The 23284-nt window shown below is 38.7% G+C and overlaps 1 protein-coding gene across 8 annotated transcripts in view; it reads right to left on the bottom strand.

The window, feature by feature from the left end:
• Nucleotides 1-23284, bottom strand: part of dlg3 (discs, large homolog 3) — a gene marked incomplete at its 5' end in the record, with an annotated part of 94518 nt that overhangs the window by 42666 nt on the left and 28568 nt on the right. For 5 of the 8 annotated variants that reach the window (XM_079249960.1, XM_079249959.1, XM_079249963.1 and 2 more), the window contains one exon: nt 21713-22096. The exons of the other annotated variants lie outside the window; for them this stretch is intronic. In XM_079249960.1, coding sequence (XP_079106086.1) covers nt 21713-22096 — 384 coding nt within the window. Of the gene's footprint in view, nt 1-21712; nt 22097-23284 lie in introns of those variants that run through there. 8 annotated transcript variants of the gene reach the window in all.

The following is a 23284-nucleotide window of genomic DNA, read 5'->3' as shown; positions in this document are numbered from 1 at the left end:
GTGGAGAGAGGAAGTTTTTCTTTTCTTTTTTTATATGAATGCTTCGATACCAGCCTTTTAAAGAGGTTATGCTAGTCTGGAAATGATATAGTTTAGTATCTTTACACTGAATAAAAAAAAGTAAAACCTATCTGAAGGAATTAGGTTTTTTTAAAAATAAATATATAAACAAATATAAAAAAATAAAAAAAAAAGAATATTTTGATATTTCTAGACATTTCAACACAATAAAACACAATATTAGTACAGATGGACAATCAGAGTTTAATTTATATCATTTTGATGGTTATTATAATCATATATGATTTTAAGGAGTTTTGGGTTTTCTTCAGACACAATGAGGAAAGAGATGACCCAACGATTTTCGAAAACAACCCCCAGAGCCTGAAAGAGGGAGCGTGTTTATTATAAACTCGTAAGTTGAGGTCTTTAGGTGATGCTAATTCTTTTTGCTGAGTTGATCCGAATGCAACGGGTAAGCTGGAAATAGCCAGATTTCCATCACTAAATGTCAAACCTTTGGAAAGGTAAACTATGAAATGTCAGCATAACCTCCCTTTTCAAACCCTTAACTTCACCATGGGCAGAGAAGAAAGAAAGAACAAGACTGTTCAGAATGTGCACAGTGACTGCATGCTGACAAGGCAATAACTATTTCCTCCTTTGTAAATATTTTCATATCAGCTCTTCTCTTACAAAGGCACACTAACATGGGAGCAGAGTCTCCAGTGGTGACATAGCAGTGAAATATGACTGTCAAACTGACTCAGACGATGTACCAAGTCAATCAAATGAGGGCCAGTGCTGATGAAAATGCTTCCTGAGCTTAAAGTAGGGCTATTCAACTGGGTCCTACAAGGGCTGCAGCGCTGTGAGTGTTCACTGTGTCCCTGCTTCAACACACCTGACAAGAAATCAATGGATCCAACAGGATGTAAAGTTCTGAACAATGGGTGATTAATTTAAGTCAGGTGTGCATGACTGCGGCCCTCATGGGACCAAAGTGGAATAGTTCTGGGTTCAAGTCAGCACTAATAAGATGAGAGAAAATTATGTCAAGACATGCTCATGTTGTCTGCAGATTCATATATACTGCATTTATGTTTTCCACCAGCATGCGGGATGAGAGATGCAGTCAGTGCTGCTGCTCTGATCTGCGATTCTCATTGGCTTCTCTCAGGCCACGCTGCAGTCCAATCAATAACTACTCAATTACCATGCAGCCAACATCTCATTCACGCTGAACCCCTTGTGCCACAGAGAAGAAGGAACACAAGAGACGAGGCGAACATAAAAGTGACAGATGAATGAATGTAAGAAGTATGAACACATGGCAGCGAGGGCTGTTTCCACTGCAGGTATTGTTAAAACCCAATGTCAGCGACAAAGACAGAATAACAAACTGTTATAAAAGAAAATCTCACAAAAGGTAAAGGTCAACTGTTCCTTTTCTCCTTCTGTAACGCCACTGTGCATTTCAAGGAGGAAATTAATTAGCTTCCCCATAAAACAACCCCATTAAAGCTTAAAGTTTTCACATTGGATAGCTATGATTGAGCATTTTGACTCCATCTCCCCCCTCCCCCTCCTCCTAACACACACCCATGAAACTATAATTAATAGTCCGTCACAGCTGTCAGCAGCGCACCCTCCTCATTTTTATGTAATATTACACAAGCATGCTCTGGCTTACCTCTCTGTCATGCTGAGCAGCGCCAAATCAGAGCTAGTTTGACCTTCACAAGTGCAGCCAAAAGAAGAAAAAGTACCTGGTGTAACGAATATTCATAACAGTGTTGCTGTTGAAGCCCTCCTACAAGTATGCAGACAACTACTTAGATCTGAACATGACAGTGTCTCTGCCTTTCAAATACAGTGTGAACTATACACAAAGTGGCCATATTTATATGTCTTAGTGTGAAAAACAACCTGGTAAACTATGATTTTTTTATGAGAAATCGAAAGGACCATAATTGAGAAGTATGCTGGTTCAGGTTATTCTTTTTAATTTGATTGATTTGACAGCGATGAACTGGCGAGCTGTCCAGGGTGTACCCTGCCTTTCGCCCAAAGACTGCTGGGATAGGCTCCAGCTTCCCCGCGACCCTTCATTGGATTAAGCAGTTAGGATAATTAATGAATGAATGAATGATTTGACTGTTTATTTCTCACACGGCTATGCACAAACATAAAACTGGACAAAACAAAACAAATACACATATTAATGCACCACCATGCTTGAAATTGATTTCAATTGATTTGATTTGATCAATAAAGCTCGCAGTATATGAATGGCTGCAATTTAAACCTATATTTAAAGATGTTGCAGGTAAAAACTAGAAGGTGTACTGAGAAGTTTATCCAAACTTTGCATCATTTGATTATTTTTTTTGAGGATTCTTTATAAGGTTGCACCTCATGTGCTGTGCCAGTATTAACAAAATATATAAAAATATTAGGTCTATCATTATTTTCATGTGAAAAAGTGACCAGAATGTGTATAACTTTGGACAATGTGACTAGTTTGTACAAAATTACAACAAAAGCAAATTTGAAAGCAACCATCTGAACTGACTATATGAGAACAGAGGGCATTATTTTCTTTATAAATTTACTAAATCCCCTTTCAATTTGTATTAATCCATCTTTATACAATATGCATCATATGCAAAATACAGAGCCACTCAAAAGTCTGGACACACTCCCCCCATTAGATTTAATGTATGTCTAACACCAGAACTGAAACACCAACAAAGAGCCAAATATTATTTTAGGTTTTGGCAGATAAATAAATTAGGCTAATGAAACAGGTTGCAAGTCCAAACGTTAACTGTGTGTGTACTAGACTGAGGTGACCTTGAAAGTCCACTTTGCTTCATGACATATCATATGCTCATCATATGAGCTGAAAATCTGACGTGCTCTCTTAAAATTAGTAAATTTTCTTAGATTAAAATAGTCAAATGAGTTTAAAATCCAAGCTCACTATCAAATGTTAGCCTGATATCTTCTTTCAGTTATTTGATTTAACTGCAGCTGTTGCACACTGATCTGCCAAATTATTTAGCAACCATGTACTGACTACACAGCTTACATGTATTACTTGCCATGAAGTACTGTGTATGCATAAACAGAGGCATAACAAGTGGTGTCTCAGTGTTATTCCTTTGATTGAGTCATCACTGCTTTTCAAATGCCGGGAACAACAGAGTGACAGAATTAGTTGTAGTCCTCCCTCATGGCAACAGCTGATTGTCATAAAGATGCATTTACATAAACAGTGCGCAATCATTAATTGTTACCCAGATATAATTAATTATTAACTAGTTCTTTCACATCAGTCACAGGTCACACAGCAAGGCCTCTGCTCAGTTATCTCATTTGTGGCTGTGGTCAAGCTCCTTGCTGCAGAACACTGTCATATGTGAGTGTCATTAGTATGCTTCACATAATCCCGCCTCCACTTCTTCCTCTACATCAGAGGTCACTGCAGGATGTTAGCACACCAATCTTTACTAGCTGGTACCCCTTGTTGCTAAGCTGGCAGAGCAGACGATGTCTGGTGATTTACATCCTTATGAATCACACAACTAACTGCTGCCATTTTAACATCTTCTACACTCTGAAGTTATCTGTACTGAGAAATGGCTTTATTCTTTTTTTAAAAATGGATTGGTTTTAGTTCTGCAAATATCCTGCTTTCTCTTTTGAAAACTGTGAAAATGTTACCAGTGTAGCTGTACATGAATATGGCGAAAGGGTGGTTTTGCGTCCAGCTCAGACAATTAAACTATCAAAGTTGAACATTTCTGCCAATACAAATGAAGTGAGACCTGACTTGAACACATTCCCATTGCATCTCATCTTCTGAAGCACTACTGTCAAATTATGTTCTAACTTGGAATATATAAAGGCAAAACTTTGGCATACCTGGGAATGAGGATGTTGGCATCGAAGTATCTCGGAGGACAAGGAAATCAGTGAGCCAAGTGTAACAAATGGCTATCGTGGCTGTGCCAAGCTCACATAACTTTTCACATTGGTCTAAAGTGATAGTTTAAAGCAACATTTGTTACTTTTAACATCAGAAAGTATGTTTCTGACTTGTTTTGATATGACAGCTCATTCTGTACATTCCCTGAACCATCGTAACCCAGTGGTGTCCACAGCATGAGAAATTGCACTTCAGAACTTTCTTTTCCTGCCACACAACAATACTTTGCTTTACAACATCACAGGCTAGCAACCTGATATCAACACACTGGTTATTTTGAAAGCCCATTGTGGTAATGCATCAAGAGGACATAATTGGAGAAAATGGGGCAAAGAATGAGATGAAGGGACAATGCAAGAGTCAATTTCAGACTAAAGAAAGCTCAAAAAACATGTAAGATGCAAAATAGATGTCAAATTAGCTGTCGTTGGGGGGAAACCTCTCTAAGAAAATAAGTAGGACTTCTTTAAAGAGAAAATTTAGCTCAAAGCATGGAGCTTTTGTTGCAGACACTGACTGAATACATTCTAGGCTGTTTACTTCTTGTTCTTGTAAAACCTATTTTCTTTCAGAAGTGCAGTTTGTTTAATATCATGTCAAAGAATCAGGATTCTTCAGACTATGTGAACTGCTTTTATGTAGCCATAAGGTAAGTATAAGCCATTACCATCTTTACCTGGAAGTGTTTACATTTGGATAAGAAGGGAAAGCCGAGACCTAATACTTATTTAATTGCAGAACTACTTTAAAAGGGACCAACGCTGATCAGAGAGAGTCAGACTGTGTGGTGACACCACAATGATTTGTGGACAATTAAAAGATCTTAATATACATTTGGAGAAGTTGATGCACTTCGAATGGAAGCCTCTTTAATCCTGAGATGTCTTTATAGTCACATGGTAGCACTGTTGGTAATAGATTTTAAAGTGCTTCCATTTGGATTCAAAATGCAGACCTGGTGACTACATTATTCTTTTATATACAGTAAATGAGATAAGGCTTCAGTTAATATAAACATATATTTACCATGACAAACATAAAAATTTGCTGACTATTTACTTAAAATGATCGTAAGCTGGCTAGTTGTCCCACAGAAGCCAAAACCACATAAAACTGAAAAATGTATTACCAAACACACCAAATGCTCTTCCTACTGAGGAGATTACTGTGTTTTGTGTAACCTTTTCACCTTCTTCTCCTTCATTTCTTTCCAGGCATCACAGAACACAATCTGCAATCACATATTTCTAATTTTAGACTTTTTATTTCTTTCTTTTGCTTATTTATTTATTTATTTATATTCTATTTCTTTTGCATTATGAATCAGAAACATTTTGTTCAATCGTGCCTCAACAGCCTCTGTAATGTTGAAACCCCCCACTCTTAAGGCCACAATTATTCTTAAAGCCGCTAAATTTTATTTTTCTCTTATATAATCTAATTTTACAAGACTTTCCTCATAGTCTCACATTTCCTGATTTTGAACTATAATGAGTAACAATTTAGCCAGAACTTGCTTCAATACAAATCACAAGACATTAATAAAACATCAGTACAGAGAGAAAATTAAGTGCTATTTGAGGACCACAATGTAGACAACATAGAAGCCATAACACGACTAAATTTGATCTAAAGGCCAATGAAAACCTTGGTCCACAAGTCACTGGAGGCTAAAAGCCATTGTTACAGAAGCAGGGATACTGCTATGGTGAGGTTTCAAGCTCCTCGATAAGCTCCACTCAGGAACACCCACACACTCGCATATCTCCATTCACTACCCTTGCCTGAGTTTTGGCTCACAAAAAATGTAGGTGTTGAAACTGGTGAAAAATTACAGTAAGTAGGACAACAGGCGATGCAACAAAAACAAGAGCCGTGCCTCTAGTTTCCCTCTGATAGTTATGAATACATGAGCACATTTACCCATATGCTGATGTATTTAGCGCCAAACAGCAGAGGGAAAACGGGGCATGTTTTAAATGTTTGTAGCACTTTGATGATTGCCAAATCAATTTGCCTCCTGTGGAGAGGTCCAGATTTGTTGTCTTTCTTTGCCCACCTCAGGTTGTGCTTCGGAAAGACAAACTGTCCACCTAAAGAATGCAGCTTAGCCAAGATCAGAGCAGCCATCTTACTGAAGTGCAGCGATGACACACTGATCTGAAAACACACAAAGCTTTAATGTGCTAAGACTTCCAACAGGAGTTCCTGTGATAAAGCAGCGTATACCAGCTGGCTGTCAAAACACAACAAACCTGTTGTGTTGGACAGAATATAAAGACAAAATGTAACGGATCGCAGACATTAGAACACATACGAACACAGTAAGATAAACAGTGTTCAGTTTTTGTGTTATAATGATTAAAGAGTGCTCCAGATTACATCGAGAAGAAGCAGAAGGGAATATGACATTTCAAGAAACTCATCTATTTGGCTGGATGTATTTTGTCTCTTAATGTTTCAACACCTTGCTGCTAATTTTAAGCAACATGCTCCTCCCTTTCTGCCATCTCTGTGGAAAGCAACCACTGTGAAGTTTGCAAATATTCTACAGTCGGATTCCTGTCTACTCAGAACAAGTTTACAACATTTGCACATTTTCCCACTTTTTTCCCCACCATACTCTATTGAACATGGGAGAAGTAGCTGCATCCTGTCTTATGTTGCAGGTACAAAGCTGTGAAGACAGATCTGGGCTATGTAAGACTTTACTTCATTCTAAAAGCTGAATGAGATGAATGTTCAAAGATGGACTAACTTATTCAAAATGTGTCCATCTACAAGTATTTTATGCAAGATTAAGCATAAATTAGGGACATATCCTTGTTCAAACATGGCTCCCCCTGGTATCAAAACCAGTCTCCACTGGTTGCTTACAAAACTATATCACACATGTTTGTGAATTTTCTACACATTTATGAGACAAATAATAAAAATTTATTATAATAAACTGCACCAGTGAACGGGTCCAAACAGCTGTTTTATAACATACACAAAAACAAGGCAAAACAACAAACTATGGTCCAGTCGAAACTGTAACGTAATACATCGAAGCTTAGCAAGCAAATAGTAATTCAGTTTCACTGTGAATTTGTTTGTACTTGGTCAAGTAGTTTCTTAGGACAAACAATTAGATGCAATAATTCATGGCACAACAATAGTTTTGGCACACAAATCACCAGACACTGAACATTTAGCCTCTTTAGAAGGTTTTCAAAGAAAGATACCAAGCAGCAAATTACATTACAACCTAATATACCAAATGTTACTAGCATTTTTAAAAAAATCAGCCTGTGAATGATTCTTTGAAGAATTAAAAAACAGCAACAACAATTTTCTTGAATTCTGGGAGCATGAACTGGTGTTGCGTCACTCTGGTCATTCAGACTGCCCCTCTCCTCCCCTCTCTGACTCCCACATACAGAGATGTCCTAGTGAACATATGCAGGCCTTGGATTTTGTAGATTACATAATTGGAAATTTTAATGGTGAGCATTAATCCACAATGGCCCATGTTGGGTTTTATAAGCAGGCTGATCAGGATGTGCTGCCTCTCGGAAAGCAGCAGCACTCAGCGGACAATGAAGCTGCGGACGAGAAGAGTTCTGGATATTACACTACTACTATTACTGATCACCAAGATGTTTAATAATGCTGTTCAACACCATACCAGTGGCACATTTTTATTTCTGTGCGTTTACTTAGTGCTTCTAAAATATCTAATATGCAGTTGTATGCAAAATACTATTTGCTCTTTGACATGTACAGTTGTGTCAATGAAGGGATTAAAAGAAAGCTCTTGGAGAACCAGGAGCCTGCGTATTAGCACTGCAGTGTGTGATAATTAGCTAGCTGAGCAGCAAAGCTACTGTGCAGCTCTGACAGAGCCTGCACCATGGCAACGCGCAGAGCAGCGACGGAGCACAAGCTCCGTCTATGCTTTCCTTTCCTCCCCCATTCTCATCCTTTCCCCTTTCTCTTCTTTACTGGCTCATCCCTTTCTCTGCGCCACCTCTCATTTCTTTAACCCCCCCCCCTCCCTCCCATCGTTACCTCTCTGCAAATCTTCCTCCCATGCATCACATCCTCTCTTTTCATCATCACAGCCCAAAAACAACATGACACACAAAGAAAGACACTGGCTGGTTTACATTCAGAGAGCGCTCAGTGTTGCTGCTTTTTTTCCCCCTGAGTTTCTGGACATATGGACTGAGCATTTTCATGACATATGGCAATCTGTATGATGTCTTTATGTCTTCTAAATTTATGCTCGACTGTGTGCAATGTTCATTTTAATCACCATAACAAAATGCATGCTTTGGAAAGAGGCTCACATCAAATGCAAAATGGTTGGGCTCAATAATTATCAACATGTTCACTTAGGTTCACAGTTGAGATTTACTGAGTAACTAAAACATAAATCCCTTATCAAGGCAAGAACCAAGCAGAGTCACTGCTGTTGTCTGTTGTCTGTCAGCTAGATCTGTTAAATTTAATTGAAACTGGTGAGAAGGTGCAGCACTGACTGGGAAAAGCAATTAAATTTTGTGTGACTCCTGATTATTGTATCAACTCTGCGGTGGAGCTTTTGTTATTGCCGGCATAGCAACTTGACGCAAAAAAATACTGGACGGATTTTCATGATTAAATTTATTATTTATTTTTGGAGAATGGGTCTTGATCTAACGTAGATTCCATAAAATTTTGGGAGTGATCTGGATCACCAACTGGATCCTGGAATTTTCTGAAGGATTCTTTATCATTACAAAATAGGGCCATTTTCTATATATACATGCATATAAATGATTAGGATGCTTGACCAAAAATACAGGAGAAGCTTCCAACAGGTTTTAAAAGTTATAAAAGTTAGATGTGGATCCAGGATAAATTCTGGATACTACGATCCAGAACAGGAAAAAATAGGTGATCTTTGGACTTTTCATCCCTCCAAGAGAACAAATTAAGATAAAAGCATGCAACAAACAAAAGGCTTTGTCAGATGATGCCCCATCTAAAAGTATCTATCTATCCATCTATCTATCTATCTATGTGCTCTTTTAAATAGAAAATCATTAAGCTAGATGCAGAATTATGAGTTTTAAGTGGTAATAAGACGTGCATGCAGTAGACACTTTTTGATGCTCTGTCCCATACTAGCCATTTTCTCCTATGACCGGTCTATACTAAGCTAAATCAAGAGCATTGGATCTTCACATAACTCTGTGTTAGTGATATCCAGATAGCAAATATCTAAAAATTAAAAAAGTCAGACTATTCCAGGATGATTTTATGGGTTTGTTTAGATAAATTGAAATACTTTGTTATGATTAAAGAGCTTATTCTGACATTACTGACATTCTTACTGAATGTCAGTAATTCTAGCACACACCAACCTCGTTGGCTTTGTGCACACATTTTTCCTCCTCAGTGCATCAGTGCTACCTTCTTCACCCTTGTTGTCACAATACTGAAAACAAAGCAGCCATGTTTTGCTTTATGTTTTCAGAGACATGACACTTCCATCTGTTTAACTCAGCAAGGCATTAAAATCTTGTGAAAGTCTCAGCAAGTGATTACTAAACTATTATATGAAGTTTAGACTTTCCAACACAGCTGTCCCCTGTGCTTACAAGAGAGCAAGATCATCCCCACCATCTGAAAAAAGCACAATTCTGCATTTTCTAATTATTTCTTACTGCTGTGCATTCCCCATTTTAACACAAATATCTGCTTTGTTTTTCCCTTGCATGTCTGAACTCGTGAGACTTGAATTTAAGGCATAACAAATAGCAAAGGCAGACCTTTTAAACTATTTGTGAGAACAGAAAACAGACCTTATGTCAAATGTCATATCAAAAGCCAAAAGGTAGCTTAGAGAAATCTTTGGCTATTTTTTGCAGAGGACATTTCAGCTTTCTTGTAGTGTCTCTTCCATAGACTGTATATAAAGAGATGGACGCGGCCTCCGTGACGTCACCCATAGGTTTCTGAAGAGCTGAATTGAAGCTCGGTGGGCGGTTCCTACCGTCGCCATGTTGGCAGCGTCATGCGCGTCGTCTCGCCCGGGAAATACATATATGGGCAAAGAGGTGGAGCTGAGAGGGCAGCGGTGAGAGTTATGGTAGATGATTGACATCGAGCGAACACCGAGCTTTCTGTAGCTAAAAGCTAACCCGGAGATAACGGGAGCTAACCAGCTAACGGAGGTAAGCAGGCTAAAGCTAAGTCACATTGTTAACTGGCTAAAAACTGCGGTTGTTCGACATTCTTCTTACTTGAAGCTGGAGATTGGGTACCTGTGAATCAAAAGAACACGCCCCTAAATTTGCAGAAATTCGAGATTAAATTACTTTAAAACGGGAGAGTTAAAAAAAAAAATTCACTCCCCCCCACAGTTGTCATGAAGGTAAACCTGACCTATAAACCGAAAACTGATTTTTGAACCAGGCTGTAAACATGTTTATTTCTGCCGTGAAGTTGGCCTTTTTAACATGGGAGTCTATGGGGATTTGCTCTGTTGTGGAGCCAGCCCCTAGCGGATGAAGGGGGAACTGCAGTTTTATGCACTTCCGCATAGGCTTCACTTTTAACTGCCGGAGGTTGCCGCTTGGTCTCTACAATAATGTTTGTCGATAAAGTCACAACAGCACCTGCTACAAATATCAAATTTTGGCTCTGTGTCAAAAAAAAGTAATAAAAATGTGAAAAAGGTTATGATTTAAACAGAATGCAACACTCGATAAACACCAATTATTATCTAATCAGGTCAAACAGATTTGGAAATCTTGTAATGTTAATATTTGTGTTGCCTCTGGCATGAAAATGCTTGGCTTTGGTAGCCAAGCATTTCACCTTTGCACTGTTATTCAACAGAAACAATGAACCAAAACTCTGTCCAGGAGCCTAGACAATCACAAAGGCCAATACATCAAGCAAATACACCACAATAAAAAGATGCAGGCATCATCTGTACAAGAATGATTATATGACTTTACAGAAGTACAAACAAGCATGAAACTTTCATCATAACACAGCATCTTATCACACCAGACTGTTTCATTTGCTGACACCCGATGCAAGATGTAGGCTTTTCTCTTATAAAACAATGTGAAAACTAAATTATTTTCCCTTTAAAATCAGAAGAAATTCAAAACAATTCACTGAAATACACATTGAAATACTAGAACAAGTAATGCTTTTTCTTTTACTGTTTTCTCAACCAATCACGGTGCACCTTATCAGTCGACAGTCTTTTTAACGGTCACATAGAAGAAAGTACACCATCACTAAATTCGACTCAGACTTTCTGCACAAATTCCAGGAGCTTTTCCAATAAGAGACACTGTGTTAATTTGACCGACTGACTCAGCCAATCACATTCATTTGTGCTAGCTAGTGCTATTTAAACCTGGTGAGATTTCAGAAAACCACAAACCCAAATTCCAACCTTGAAAGCAGTCACCCAATGAAATACTGACACAAAATGATTATTTTACAGTTCACAGTGCTTCAATATACACAAGTAAAAGTAAAACTATAAAGATTAATTCAGCTTTGACAGGTGCTGAGAAAGGATAGGCTACATTCTGAAGAAATATTAACAAAATGCACAAACACACGGAGGAAAACAAGAGTAATAAAGTCCATAAACACATTTCCAGAGATGAGATGTTCTACCAACAGTCTAATAAATTGTACAATATTAAGTTGGTATTCTTTGTTCCGTTTATCCACGACACGGTGAGGGCTCGCTCTACTTTTTCTTTATTTTGTCTCAGAAATTTGAAATGTGAGTTCCTGTTTTTTCCAAAACCTAAGGGCGGCTGAGGTCAATTATTACTAATACAAATGGCTGATAATAGTTGGAGGGACATGTTCACAGTCTGTGGCTCTGTCTACAGAAAACAGGCACATGCCAATATTAAATTAGTGGTCAGCTTAGTGGGGGAAGACAGGAAGTGCAAATGAGACAAATACATGCTGAATCAACATAGTGTATGTCTATAGTTTCTACATTAATGTCTGAAAATAGGAAAAAAAAACTTTAAAAAAAAAACTGATAAAAGCTAAAAGTAGACGTTAATTTAATGTTAATTAAAAACGCTTTAACTAAGAAAAGCTTAAAAGAATTACTATTGTATAACCTATAACTAAACTTGTTTTTTTTAGTATGTCTTAAAACCAATCACTAAGAATTTCATTAACCTTCTTAAAAATGTGTCAAATCACATCAACACCAATGTTTTTACTGTCACCTTTCGTCTACAAATAAATTTAGTACATGCAAAACATCCACTAAAAGATTTTTTTCAACTTACTAAAAATTTAAAAGATTTTAAGAATATTTACAATAAATGCATTTTCCCAAGTTGTGATCATGTTTTTGATCAATAAAAACTATTACAATTAACATTAAAAACTAATCTTTTAAAGTCAAAGGTAAACTCTTCACAGTTTAGGCAATCTCTTAATGCAGAGACACCGATGTAAAAAAAAAAAAAAAAAAAAAAAAAAAATCCTTTAATGGCACAGGAGCGGATACATATAACTGCTTAAGAAATGAGGTGATGTCTGTTATGTCAAGACTAAAATATGTTTGATAAGGTTTGCTGATTTCTAATGATCCAATGAGCTTCTTTTTTTCTTCATTGGTTTTGCATCCTGTTAGATCGCTGCTCTACATCCCCAAAATGAAACCTTTGATTCATACAATGTTTGAAGAGAAAAAAAAAAAAGAAAGCGGAGGAGGAGATGGGCAGAACAAGATGGGAAGGGGTGAAAGAGATAAGGGAACACTGAAAAACAGTGAGAGCACGCACACATACACATACACACACACACACACACACACACACACACACACACACACACACACACACACACACACACACACACACACAATGAGAGACCAGACCAAATGGCTGAAGGGCTGCTTGGATAATGCATTAGACAGAGATGGCACTCATAGCAGCTACACATGGTAAGAAATGCACTGCTTCTCCAAATGTCCTCCACACACAAACGCATAAACATAAACTCGCAAACGCGTGCACACACAAGCACGTATGCTTACAGTTTTGGGGTGGTGGTGATGGTAGAGTGTGTGTGTGTGTAAGGGGGGGTGTATTGTAACTGGAAAAAAAAGTAAATTCTGGCTTAGATAAATTCCTGTAAAGCAGCATTTACAGCTCTCTGCCACCATTAATGCTGCACTATGCTTGAGAAATTTGCTGGAAATTCCTCTCCAGCTATATGCATGCAATGCAGTGGAAAACAGTGTTTGAGAGGGCTAAAATATCAATGTTGGGAAGGACTCAGTGAGGCTCTTTAGACCAGTTATTGTGCACCCTGGGTGATAGGATCACAAGTGACAGCATGTATGTGTGTTCACACCTGCAAATAAAATTCAGTACAATTTAATCCAGGTTTATTTGTTTGGCACAGGTTCACAACAAAGCCATCTAAAAATGTGCCCCCATGTGCATTTCAAGTGACCACGTCTGACTGGATGTCTTTGGATTCGATGCTGAACATTGGTTGAATGCTTTTGTAAACAACTGTTAGTTGTCAACAAACAACAACAACCCAATGAAGAGCAGCCCACTGCTCAGATTGTCCCAAAAATAGTTTTGATACTTGTCCACTGGTGGCAGAAAAATAGTAAAACATGTAAACATGCATTTCCAAAGTCCCAACACAGAAATCAGAAAAACATGTTCAAAGCAAACTCAAAGCTAATTAACTATCTGCAGGTTTCATGCTTTCCAGCAAGAAGAGTTTGAAAACATCTGCTCACAATAAACAGCAACTTCCAGGCTTCCCAACATGAAAGTACAATTTTTTGCTGTAATCCTCCATCAAAGGTTCCATTGTGTTACATTACAAGTCCAGTTTTGGGGGACAGTTGTGTACATGACTGTTTCTACACATCTGAGGTAAGGCCTATTTAAAAAGCAACTGCCAGGACCAGGGAGAGTTGCACATGCATGCCAGCACCACAAAAACTCATTTATTTAAAACAGTTGCGTAGTTGCAGGAATAGGTTGAAAACCTGCAGGGATGTGGCCCTTGTGAGACCGAGTTGAATAGCCCTGGTCTAAACACCCTAAACAATTCAAAATTAACCCAAAGTTATGCTTTGGGTTAAATGAAATGTAAAAGACTAATCCTGAAATTCAAGATGCAAACAGAAATGTCTGTGTGGCATTTAGCAATCAAATGACACAGGCTTCATGCACACACATTTAGTCACTCTCCAATATCTCATTTGAATACATTTAATATTACAGTTAACCAAGTTATGCAATTATACTTCCAATAAACTAAAAACAATCTGAATGTAATTTGCAATTTGAAAAGCAGAGATGAGGTTTCAATGATTTAAACTATTCCAGGAGAGGGAGGAGGCAAAAACTTCAAGTACAAACAAGTAAAAACAGAGTTAATTCTGGATTTGATTAGATTAGAAACTCTGGATTGGATTCATAATAAAATATCATACTCTGCTCCTCTGATTTTCTTTTCAGCAAAGTTTTTTTCATTTAACAACTGATTCAAATCACTTTGTGTCCATCACTTTACCAAGAAAGATTAAATTACTCCAAATTTACCTAAAACTCAAATGCAGATGTATCAAATTAAAAGTCTTTACAAAACTGGAGACATTTAGAGCCTTTTGAGGCACGGTGGGCTGTTGAAGTAAAATGATAGCAGGAAGTGATCGGTGTGATTGACAGCATCTCAAAAGCATTTAAATAAAGTAAAAAGGAAGCAGTTAGAAATAACTGGTGATTAAAACTGCCTTTATATGAAAATGGAAATACAGGTACCACATGACTGTATTTTACACTTTAAAATAAAAGGTAAATCTGACTCTTAAACAAAACGTTAGATGTAAAATGAATTCCTAGTTTCATTGCAGGAGTTAGTATTTGCTACTTTGAATTTTGTGCACCTTATTCTAAAATGTTACCAAAATAACAGCTGATATGACGGTTGGATAAAAGGCGATAACAGCACAAGCACTGCTGTAAGCACCCACACACCCCCACAAAAATGAAGAGGAGTGAGAAGGCTGAGGGACCAGCTCTTTACTGATATTGATTGGATATACACATATTTCATGGCAGCATGTGGGTGATGGAACTGGTGCTCTTTTGCTGAGGATGCTAGCACATCCTTGCTAAATGCAGTCAAGCAAAGCAGAAAAGAGGCTTTAATATCTGTAAATAGATCACAGTGTATGTGCTTATTTAATTAGCAGTAACTGTGTTATTGCATTTAACATTGTCACATCATCCCGCTGAATTGCCCATGTCCCTCTCATTTCTCCCAAACAAAAAAAAAAAATATCTGAAGCTTCCATCGCTGATTCAGGAGTCTGGTCTGTCCTGCACAGCGCTGCCACATTTCTAGGCCAGTCTCTACTGTGATCAGCAAAAACCTCTTAAATAAAAACAAAGCAGACAAGCAAACAAACAAACAGCATTCCCCTCCCTCTTGCTTTCTGCTCTTCTCTCTTCCCCTGGCTGGCAGTGAGAGCCAGCGAGGGGAACAGGCGAGCTGATACAGGGCTGAGCCCTGGCAGGGCCTCTGACAACGACCATATGGACCACAGGGGCATGGCAACCTCGGCTTCCAGCAGGACACCCACACACCTCCACACACACACTGTCTGCAGCTTCAGGCTACTGCACCTGTAACACTGTACAAAAGCCTCTAATAACTGTACATGCCATTTCTGAAGCCAAGTTGCAGCCATGAATAAACTGCTTGATGAGAGCAGCATCCTGCAGCATCCAGCAGCCTATCTTCTGCAACCAGCATTTTACACAGGACCTCTATGCAGAAACAATGCAAGCAGACTCATTCTGTGAAAACCACATAAAGGCAAATAAGAGCAGAGAAGAGAGGAGCAGAGGTAAATGTAGGAGGTGAGATTCACACAGTTCAGGGTGTGGGTCACAGCTAAAGTGGCTCCCTGCTACAGATCAAGCTCTTCAGCTCACATAATGGTGGCTGACTTGTCTCCTCAGAGTGATGATGTCAACATCTAAGACTGGGCTCTTTTTTTTTTTTTTTTTTTTAAATCAGCCCTATCCCTACTCACTCTTCCAGAGAATAAAAAGCTAACTTTGTCAAAGTGCATATAAATATTACAGTGCCCCTTGTTCCTTGTTTCACTGTGCATTACCCATAATTCACTATACTCTATTCACGCACAAAAACTGCGTTTTGTACACATACTGTGTGTTTTCAGACGTTACAACATGGGAGGTTTGATGAAAGGTTTGACATCAAATCATGTATTGGGAATTAGTTTTGAAAATAGTCTAAATTATTTTTTAGCATCTAAATGACAGTTTGTTGCTGGTTCTTTCAAATGCTTTTTAAAATTCTTTTTCTTCTTTGACCAAAACATATTTATTTCCTTGACTGAGTCATCTTTGCTTTTATGTGGTTGCTGATATTGAGCAGGTCAAGGAGTTAGTTTTTTTCCTAAAAACAAACAAAGAAAAAAATCTTTATATCAAAATGGTGCAGAATGAACAACTTAGGCTTAAAATATTCACGCAGTAAAGCATTCTTGGGAAGCACACGTTGTTCTTTGTAACCAATGGTGTAAAAAATTATTTTTCAGGAATGCTGAATGAGTAATACATATTTGAAACTATTTTCAGGGAAACAGTAAGTGATGATAATATTTTTTGTACATCTTTTATACTTGAACATATTAAAAGATAGTCCTACTTATGAGAAATCATCACAAAACTTCATGCGATTCATTCTGAATTATTTCAGGAGAATAGATTGGCTCTACGGCTGCAACTCATTGTTCATTGTGTATACTATTCTTAAATTTTGTCGAAGCACAAATATGTTGAAAACTAAATTTACTGGTCAAGTCCATACATTAACAGATCAGTTTTCCTCTTGGCACACAATATGCATTAGCTCAATAACTACATTTTGCCAACAAGTTACAACTAATTGCTCACATTATGGAAACTCTGTCTAAAAGTGTTGACTGTATAAAAGGCCTGAGAAAGCGTAGATCTTTTACACCTGGTTTTTGAAAGATGGTGTTTTTTTTTTTGTTTTTTTTTAATTTATAAAAGCTTTTTTTTTTTTAGTTTATTATATCACCAGTCTGTAAAACAAATGCAAACAATACACAGGAAACACAGCATATGTTGATGCAAACAGCACTCGACTGGTAATTTTATGGGAACTTTAACAATCTTGTTTGGGGCAAGAGTGATATCAGACAATGTGTCAATATGATGCAGATGCAAAAGAGTAATGTTTAAAAGTTGAAAAATCAAATAAAAATGCTCAATAGGATTTAGGTCAAGGCCACTTTAGAATAGTCCAACGTTTTCCTCGTAGCCATTCTTGGTGTTTTTTGCTGTGTGTTGGGTCATTGTCCTGTTGCAAGACCCATGACCTGCGATTGAGACCAAGCTGTCTGTCACTGGCCGGCACTAGAATCCCCTAATAGTCTTGAGATTTCATTTCACCTTGCACAGATTCAAGACACCCTGTGCCAGATGTAGCAAAGCTGCCTCAGGAACACAACAGAGCCTCCTCCATGTTTCACATTAGGGACAGTGTTCTTTTCTTGATACGTTTATTTTTTCCGTCTGTGAACATGGAGCTGATGTGGTAAAAAGTTCCAATTTTGTCTCATCTGTCCACAGGACGTCCTCCCAGAAGCTTTGTGGCTTGTCAACATGTAGTTTGACAAATTCCACTCTGGCTTCTTTATGATTTGTTTTCTAGAATGGTGTTCTCCTTGGTCGTCTCCCATTAGGTCCACTTTGGCTCAAACAACGATGGATGGTGCGATCTGACACTGATGTTCCTTGAGCTTGAAGTTTACCTTTAATCTCTTTAGAAGTCTTTCTGGGTTCTTTTGTCACCATTTGTCTTATCCGTCACTTTGATTTGTCGCCAATCTTCCACCTGCGGCCACATTCAGAGAGGTTGGCTACAGTCTCATAGACCTTAGATTTCTGAATAATATGTGCAACTGTAGTCACAGGAACATCAAGCTGCTTGAAGATGGCGTTATAGCCTTTACCTTTAACATGCTTGTCTACAGTTTTCTTTCTAATCTCCTGAGACAACTCTTTCCTTTACTTCATCTGGTCCATGTTGAGTCTGGTACACACCATGTCACCAAACAGCACGGGGACTACCTGTAGCCCAATATATGTAGGCCCCTTTTTATTTTAACTTTGTTTAAACAAATCTGGGCACAGGTAATGTTGTATATTTCCCTCTCTTTCTCAGTTTTTTTTCTCTTTTTGCTTAGTCATTTCATTTGAACCATGTCTATCCGAAAAACATTCTTTCAGTGCTCTTCTTTTTACACACTGAAAAAACTCTTGTTGGTTTGTGATGCCTAATGATTGTTTACACCTTAACATAAATTAAATTATTCTGAAGCCACATCTACCCTCATCTCACAAATTTATATCAAATAAGCTTCAAAGTTCATATTATTTGTAGATCTAAAATGTGGATATAAATAATTGAACAGATAAAGCAGTCACTATCACAACCGCTGTGCACCACATTCATTTGTGAGTTTTCTACAAACTCCCTTATGTTTCTTAACACTTAAAAAATGAGCATACAGTAATGATGTGTCACACTTGACAATATGTATAGGTAGAAGCTGCATCTCTAGGTGTCTGCATTTACTCTGAAGGAAAAGTGTGGATATTCTCGGTGTGTTAGAATTCAGACAGCATACATCTAAGACAAGTGCTCAGATAAATCTCTCTTGATCTGATAAGAACATCGCTGGTTTTAGAATGAGCCTTTCAAGATCACAGCATGGGACTCAGCTCAAGACATTTGGAAATGGAGCACTTGTAAATCCCATCTGTTAATACTCTCTGGAATGCTGTTACAGGAATGGCAAATCAAATCTGACCCAACGAAATCTCATCAGACAGATGTACAAACCAATGACACCAATAAATCAATGTGACTGTAAAACACACACCAATACACATACACGCACACACACACATACACACACACATTTCTGATCAAGGCCTTAGGGCTTTTAAAAAGTAATTACCTATGAGAATGTTTGACAAGGAACGCCCACTGAGTCTGTGCATTCGTTTAAAACTCCACTACTACTACAGAGACCCGTAAGAAACAATGGTTCTGGCAGAGCATTTTGGACTCGATCTTAACGGTAATAAATAAAATAAAATCCAATTAATATTTAAAGCTAATCATAGCGACAGAGTTGGAGAACACACAAAGACAGATTGAAGCCCGCTGGGGGGAAGAGGGATCTTTCTGACTGATGATCCCAGCAGACTGAGGTCTCCACTTTTCATAGATTTAAATTCAAAAGCTGTTGTTTTAAAAGATTGTTCTCCCAGTGTAATGTAATCCCAGTCGAAATCAGCCACAATTAACCTAGCAAGCTCTTAAAAAAGCGGTACAATCGTTTTGTAAATAGATTACAGGGAAAAGAAATTAATATGGCATCATTATGTCTCAGGGTGTCTAATGATTTCCTCACATGTACATGAAATGTTCATGACTACAGGAGCCATTTAAAATGTCAATGATGCAGCTATAAAAAACCAGCTCAGATCACTGAATGACTGCGCAAGGTTACTGCATTTCATCATGCTAGTGTCTAAAAACATGACTGTTATGAAAGCTAAACCATAATATTCATGTGTGATTGGGCATGTTTGATTACTGCCCTGCTCTTCAGCTGTGTAAAGGTAGTGGGGGAAGGGAAGCATTCCCATTTCCCAACAACGATGAGCAACGGTGACCGAGGAGGGTTGGAAGGGTGGGGGCGATTGTAGATAAGCGGTTTCAACCATGGTGTGTTAGAGCCGGTTCATGGAAAGGAGGAAGAGGGAGGGGGGGGGCATGCACATGGCTGTTGTAAGAGACGGAGGGACAGATGCTTGTCCACAGTGTCAGTGCCTCTCTTCCTTCTCTCTCTGACAGCGCCACCAACTGCCTCCTCTTACATAACCCCCTCCCCCTCTTCAGGCCCGCTGCCTGCCTTTATTGGCTTATTTCTATCCTGCCTGTTCAACCTTTTCATTTTTTACCAATTCCCCCTCGACTTCTTATCTGCAATCCCAGCTTTTAATTCCACTGTAAAAATGTTGATAATCCTGTACGTTAGGGCATGAATGCCAGGCTGCTTTCTCGCCAGACTTCTTTTGAGTCCACAGGAGCAAAGAGCCTCTGATAGGTAGTCAGTATTGCACAGAGATGGTTTTTTTTAATTGGCGGTACCATTTCATCAAACAAAATGTCCTTATATGAATCAAAATGTAGTGAAAAGTCACATTTTACGGGTACAAATATTTTTCCAATGCAAGCCGAATAATGAATAATCATCCTGCAAATGAGCAGCAGACAAAAATTTCCAGATAGAACTGATGGAGACTTAAATCTCTATGTAAGCAATAATTGCTTACATAATCACATCTGCTGCAAGCTTTCAAACGTGTGAAACATGAAATATGCCCGATTGTTCAGGATGCATTTATAATATAACACGAACCACAACAGAATCTTCATTTCTTCTTCCTCCCCAAAGCTAAAACCCCTCCTTGGCTGTTGTAATCTGCTAATATCAACTCGGTTGCGGCTCCCATGAAGGCTCAGCTTAGGAGATTCTCTCTCACTCTGCTCATGAAATTTTAGCCTCCATTTTCTTCTCACCCTCCTTCTTCCTATTTTTTCCATTTCAAAAACATGATCAGACACAAATGGAGGTGATAAAAACAATGCAACGGCTTCACATGCTCCAAATAAGAGACTGCAGAGACACATACTCATGCACAGCAAGAACCATTCCTTGAATCTCATGCTCTCCAAGCTACCCTTCCCCCATCCGAGAGCGCTCTCATGCTCACATACGTGCACCTTGCTTAATTAAAATCTGTGCTTCTGAAGCTGTCCTGACCTTTTCTCAACTGTAATTTCTAAACACATGTGAATAAATGGGGATAATAGAAACAAAATGGAAAGAGGCAGTTTTCTTGTAAGACAGGCAGCATTTAGAACAGGTTCTCCATTTGTATTACACAACATTCATCACAGCCTGATTCCTTTAACCAAACGGCCGGCTGATCAAGAATGGAAGTGGCATCAAAGATCAGTTTCATCATCTTCTCCTCTACTCTAAGCTAATGAGACACAAACCTTCTTTCATAGGATCACTAAAAAATATATATATATTTCTTACAGCTAATTCCCAGAGTCAGCCATAATCATCTCAGAGTTGAAGGTGTGATGGGAAAAAAAAAGATTTAATAATTGCAAACAGTATCCAAGTGCTGCTATAGTTAAAAAAAAAAAGCTGCATTTTTAGCCGAAGGTAATTGCATCAGCGTAAGCCTTTGACGACATACAAAAGGTGTGTTAAATCTATAGGCATTAGTCATCTGCATCAATCCCAAACATGAAGATCATCTTCATGTGTGTGCAGTGAAACCAGATTAGTCCTGTTCCAGTAGAGGAGCCACACATGAATGGGAAATGAAGGGCTTGGAATAAATACTAAATATCAACCCTCTGTCTTAAACAGACAAGCACAGCTGATCCATTATCAATGTTTTTACTTTAATAGCAACTCGTCTGATCTCAGTCTTTCTTGTTAGGCCATACAAGCCTGAGCTACGTAACACAGAGAGGAGAAAGAAGAGTTACCTGGTCATACCACTCCCGGTTGGTACAGGTGCACTCGGGCCACCATCCTCCTTGTCCACTGGAGTTGTTGCCATTTACTTTGGGACCACTCTTGGATTGACCCTTCGGATTTGGGCCTCCAGGGCCTCCACCAGACATTATTTTGCCCTTACTTCTCCCCAAAGTGCCCCCTCCTCCTCCTCCTCCTCCTCCTCCTCCCATGCTTCCACCCCCTCCTGAGGCTGGAGGGGGTAAGGTCTGGCCTCCCCCATACCCTGGTGGGTATCCATAGGGTTCAGCCTGCCAGTCTCCTCCATACGCTGGGGCATCCATCCTACGCAGGGCAGCCATACGGGTCACCTCATAACATTCTGGGCACTTGCAGCAGTGGTGGTGTTTGTGCATGCTGGCTGTGCTGGCTAGGCTGACGCTGGGATGAGCGGCGTGGCACTCGGTCTCTGCTACCTCTTCAGATCTCACGCAGCACGCTGTGATCGGCTCACTGAGTGCGAAAGCTGATGAAAATAACACTAATCACAGCAATTTCTACAGATTTCCCCCTTTTCGTCAAATCCTGCCACTTTCTACTTTATTCCTCTCGGATGCAAGAAAAAAAAATAAAAAGAGACTGAGAGGGATGGGAAGCAGCAACAGGAAAACAAAAATACAAAATGGGCACGTAGTCTTTGTCCTCTTGACGTAGAAGATCAAAGGAAATTTTCAAAATATTGTATGCCACCACACAATCAGAGACCAGCCCTGATGCGAAAAATGTCTTCTTGCTTCTCTTGGTTCACAGTGATATGCATATAAATTCATAGATAGATATTTCTTTGTTTATATATCATATATATTTACACACACAAATACATATAAAAATATTAATATAAACAGACAAGCACAAATACAGATATGTACAAGGATAAATGTATATATATATATAAATATCTATATGCGTGTGTACAAATATATATATATAGATATATAAACAATATGTATAAATAAATGATATCCGCAGATGAAAATCTTCCTCTTTAGATTCTTTGTATCTTCCCGTTCAGTCAAAATCTCGTTTTCCCTCCTGCGTTGAAAAATTGTTGTCTTTCGCTCTCTCTTCTCTTTTCTCAGCCTGCAGAGAGGAGCTGAGCACTGGATAGGCTCTCAGTCAGCTTGCCCTAGATGTGGATTATTCAGAGGGATGTGAGCAAGCAAGAGCGAGATGGGAGAGAGAGAGAGAGAGAGAGAGAGATAGGCAGCAAGGGAGGGGAGGAGAGGGATACGTAGCAGCATCCCTCTAGCACCTCAGCCCTGACAACCACAGCCAATCAACTTGCAGCGCTGCCATCAGCAGCAGCAGCACCAACAGGACTGAGCGCTTCGCTAGCTGCTCTTAAAGGGCCAGCAGCACCTAAGCCTCACTGCTGCCTGCTTTTGGTGAGAAGGTACTTCTTTACAGATTAAAGACAATAAAAAGTAAAAATAAAAAAAATAAAAAAACATTGCATGTATTTTTTCACTAAACCTTGATAAGGGAGAAGGTCAGGAGGGCTTAATCTCCAATCTGTCAATGACGACCCTATAGTCTAATCCAGC

The sequence above is a fragment of the Telmatherina bonti genome, assembly GCF_933228915.1.
Source record: "Telmatherina bonti genome assembly, chromosome: 12".
Lineage (NCBI taxonomy): Eukaryota > Metazoa > Chordata > Actinopteri > Atheriniformes > Telmatherinidae > Telmatherina > Telmatherina bonti.
This window is presented reverse-complemented; position numbering and strand designations above follow the sequence as displayed.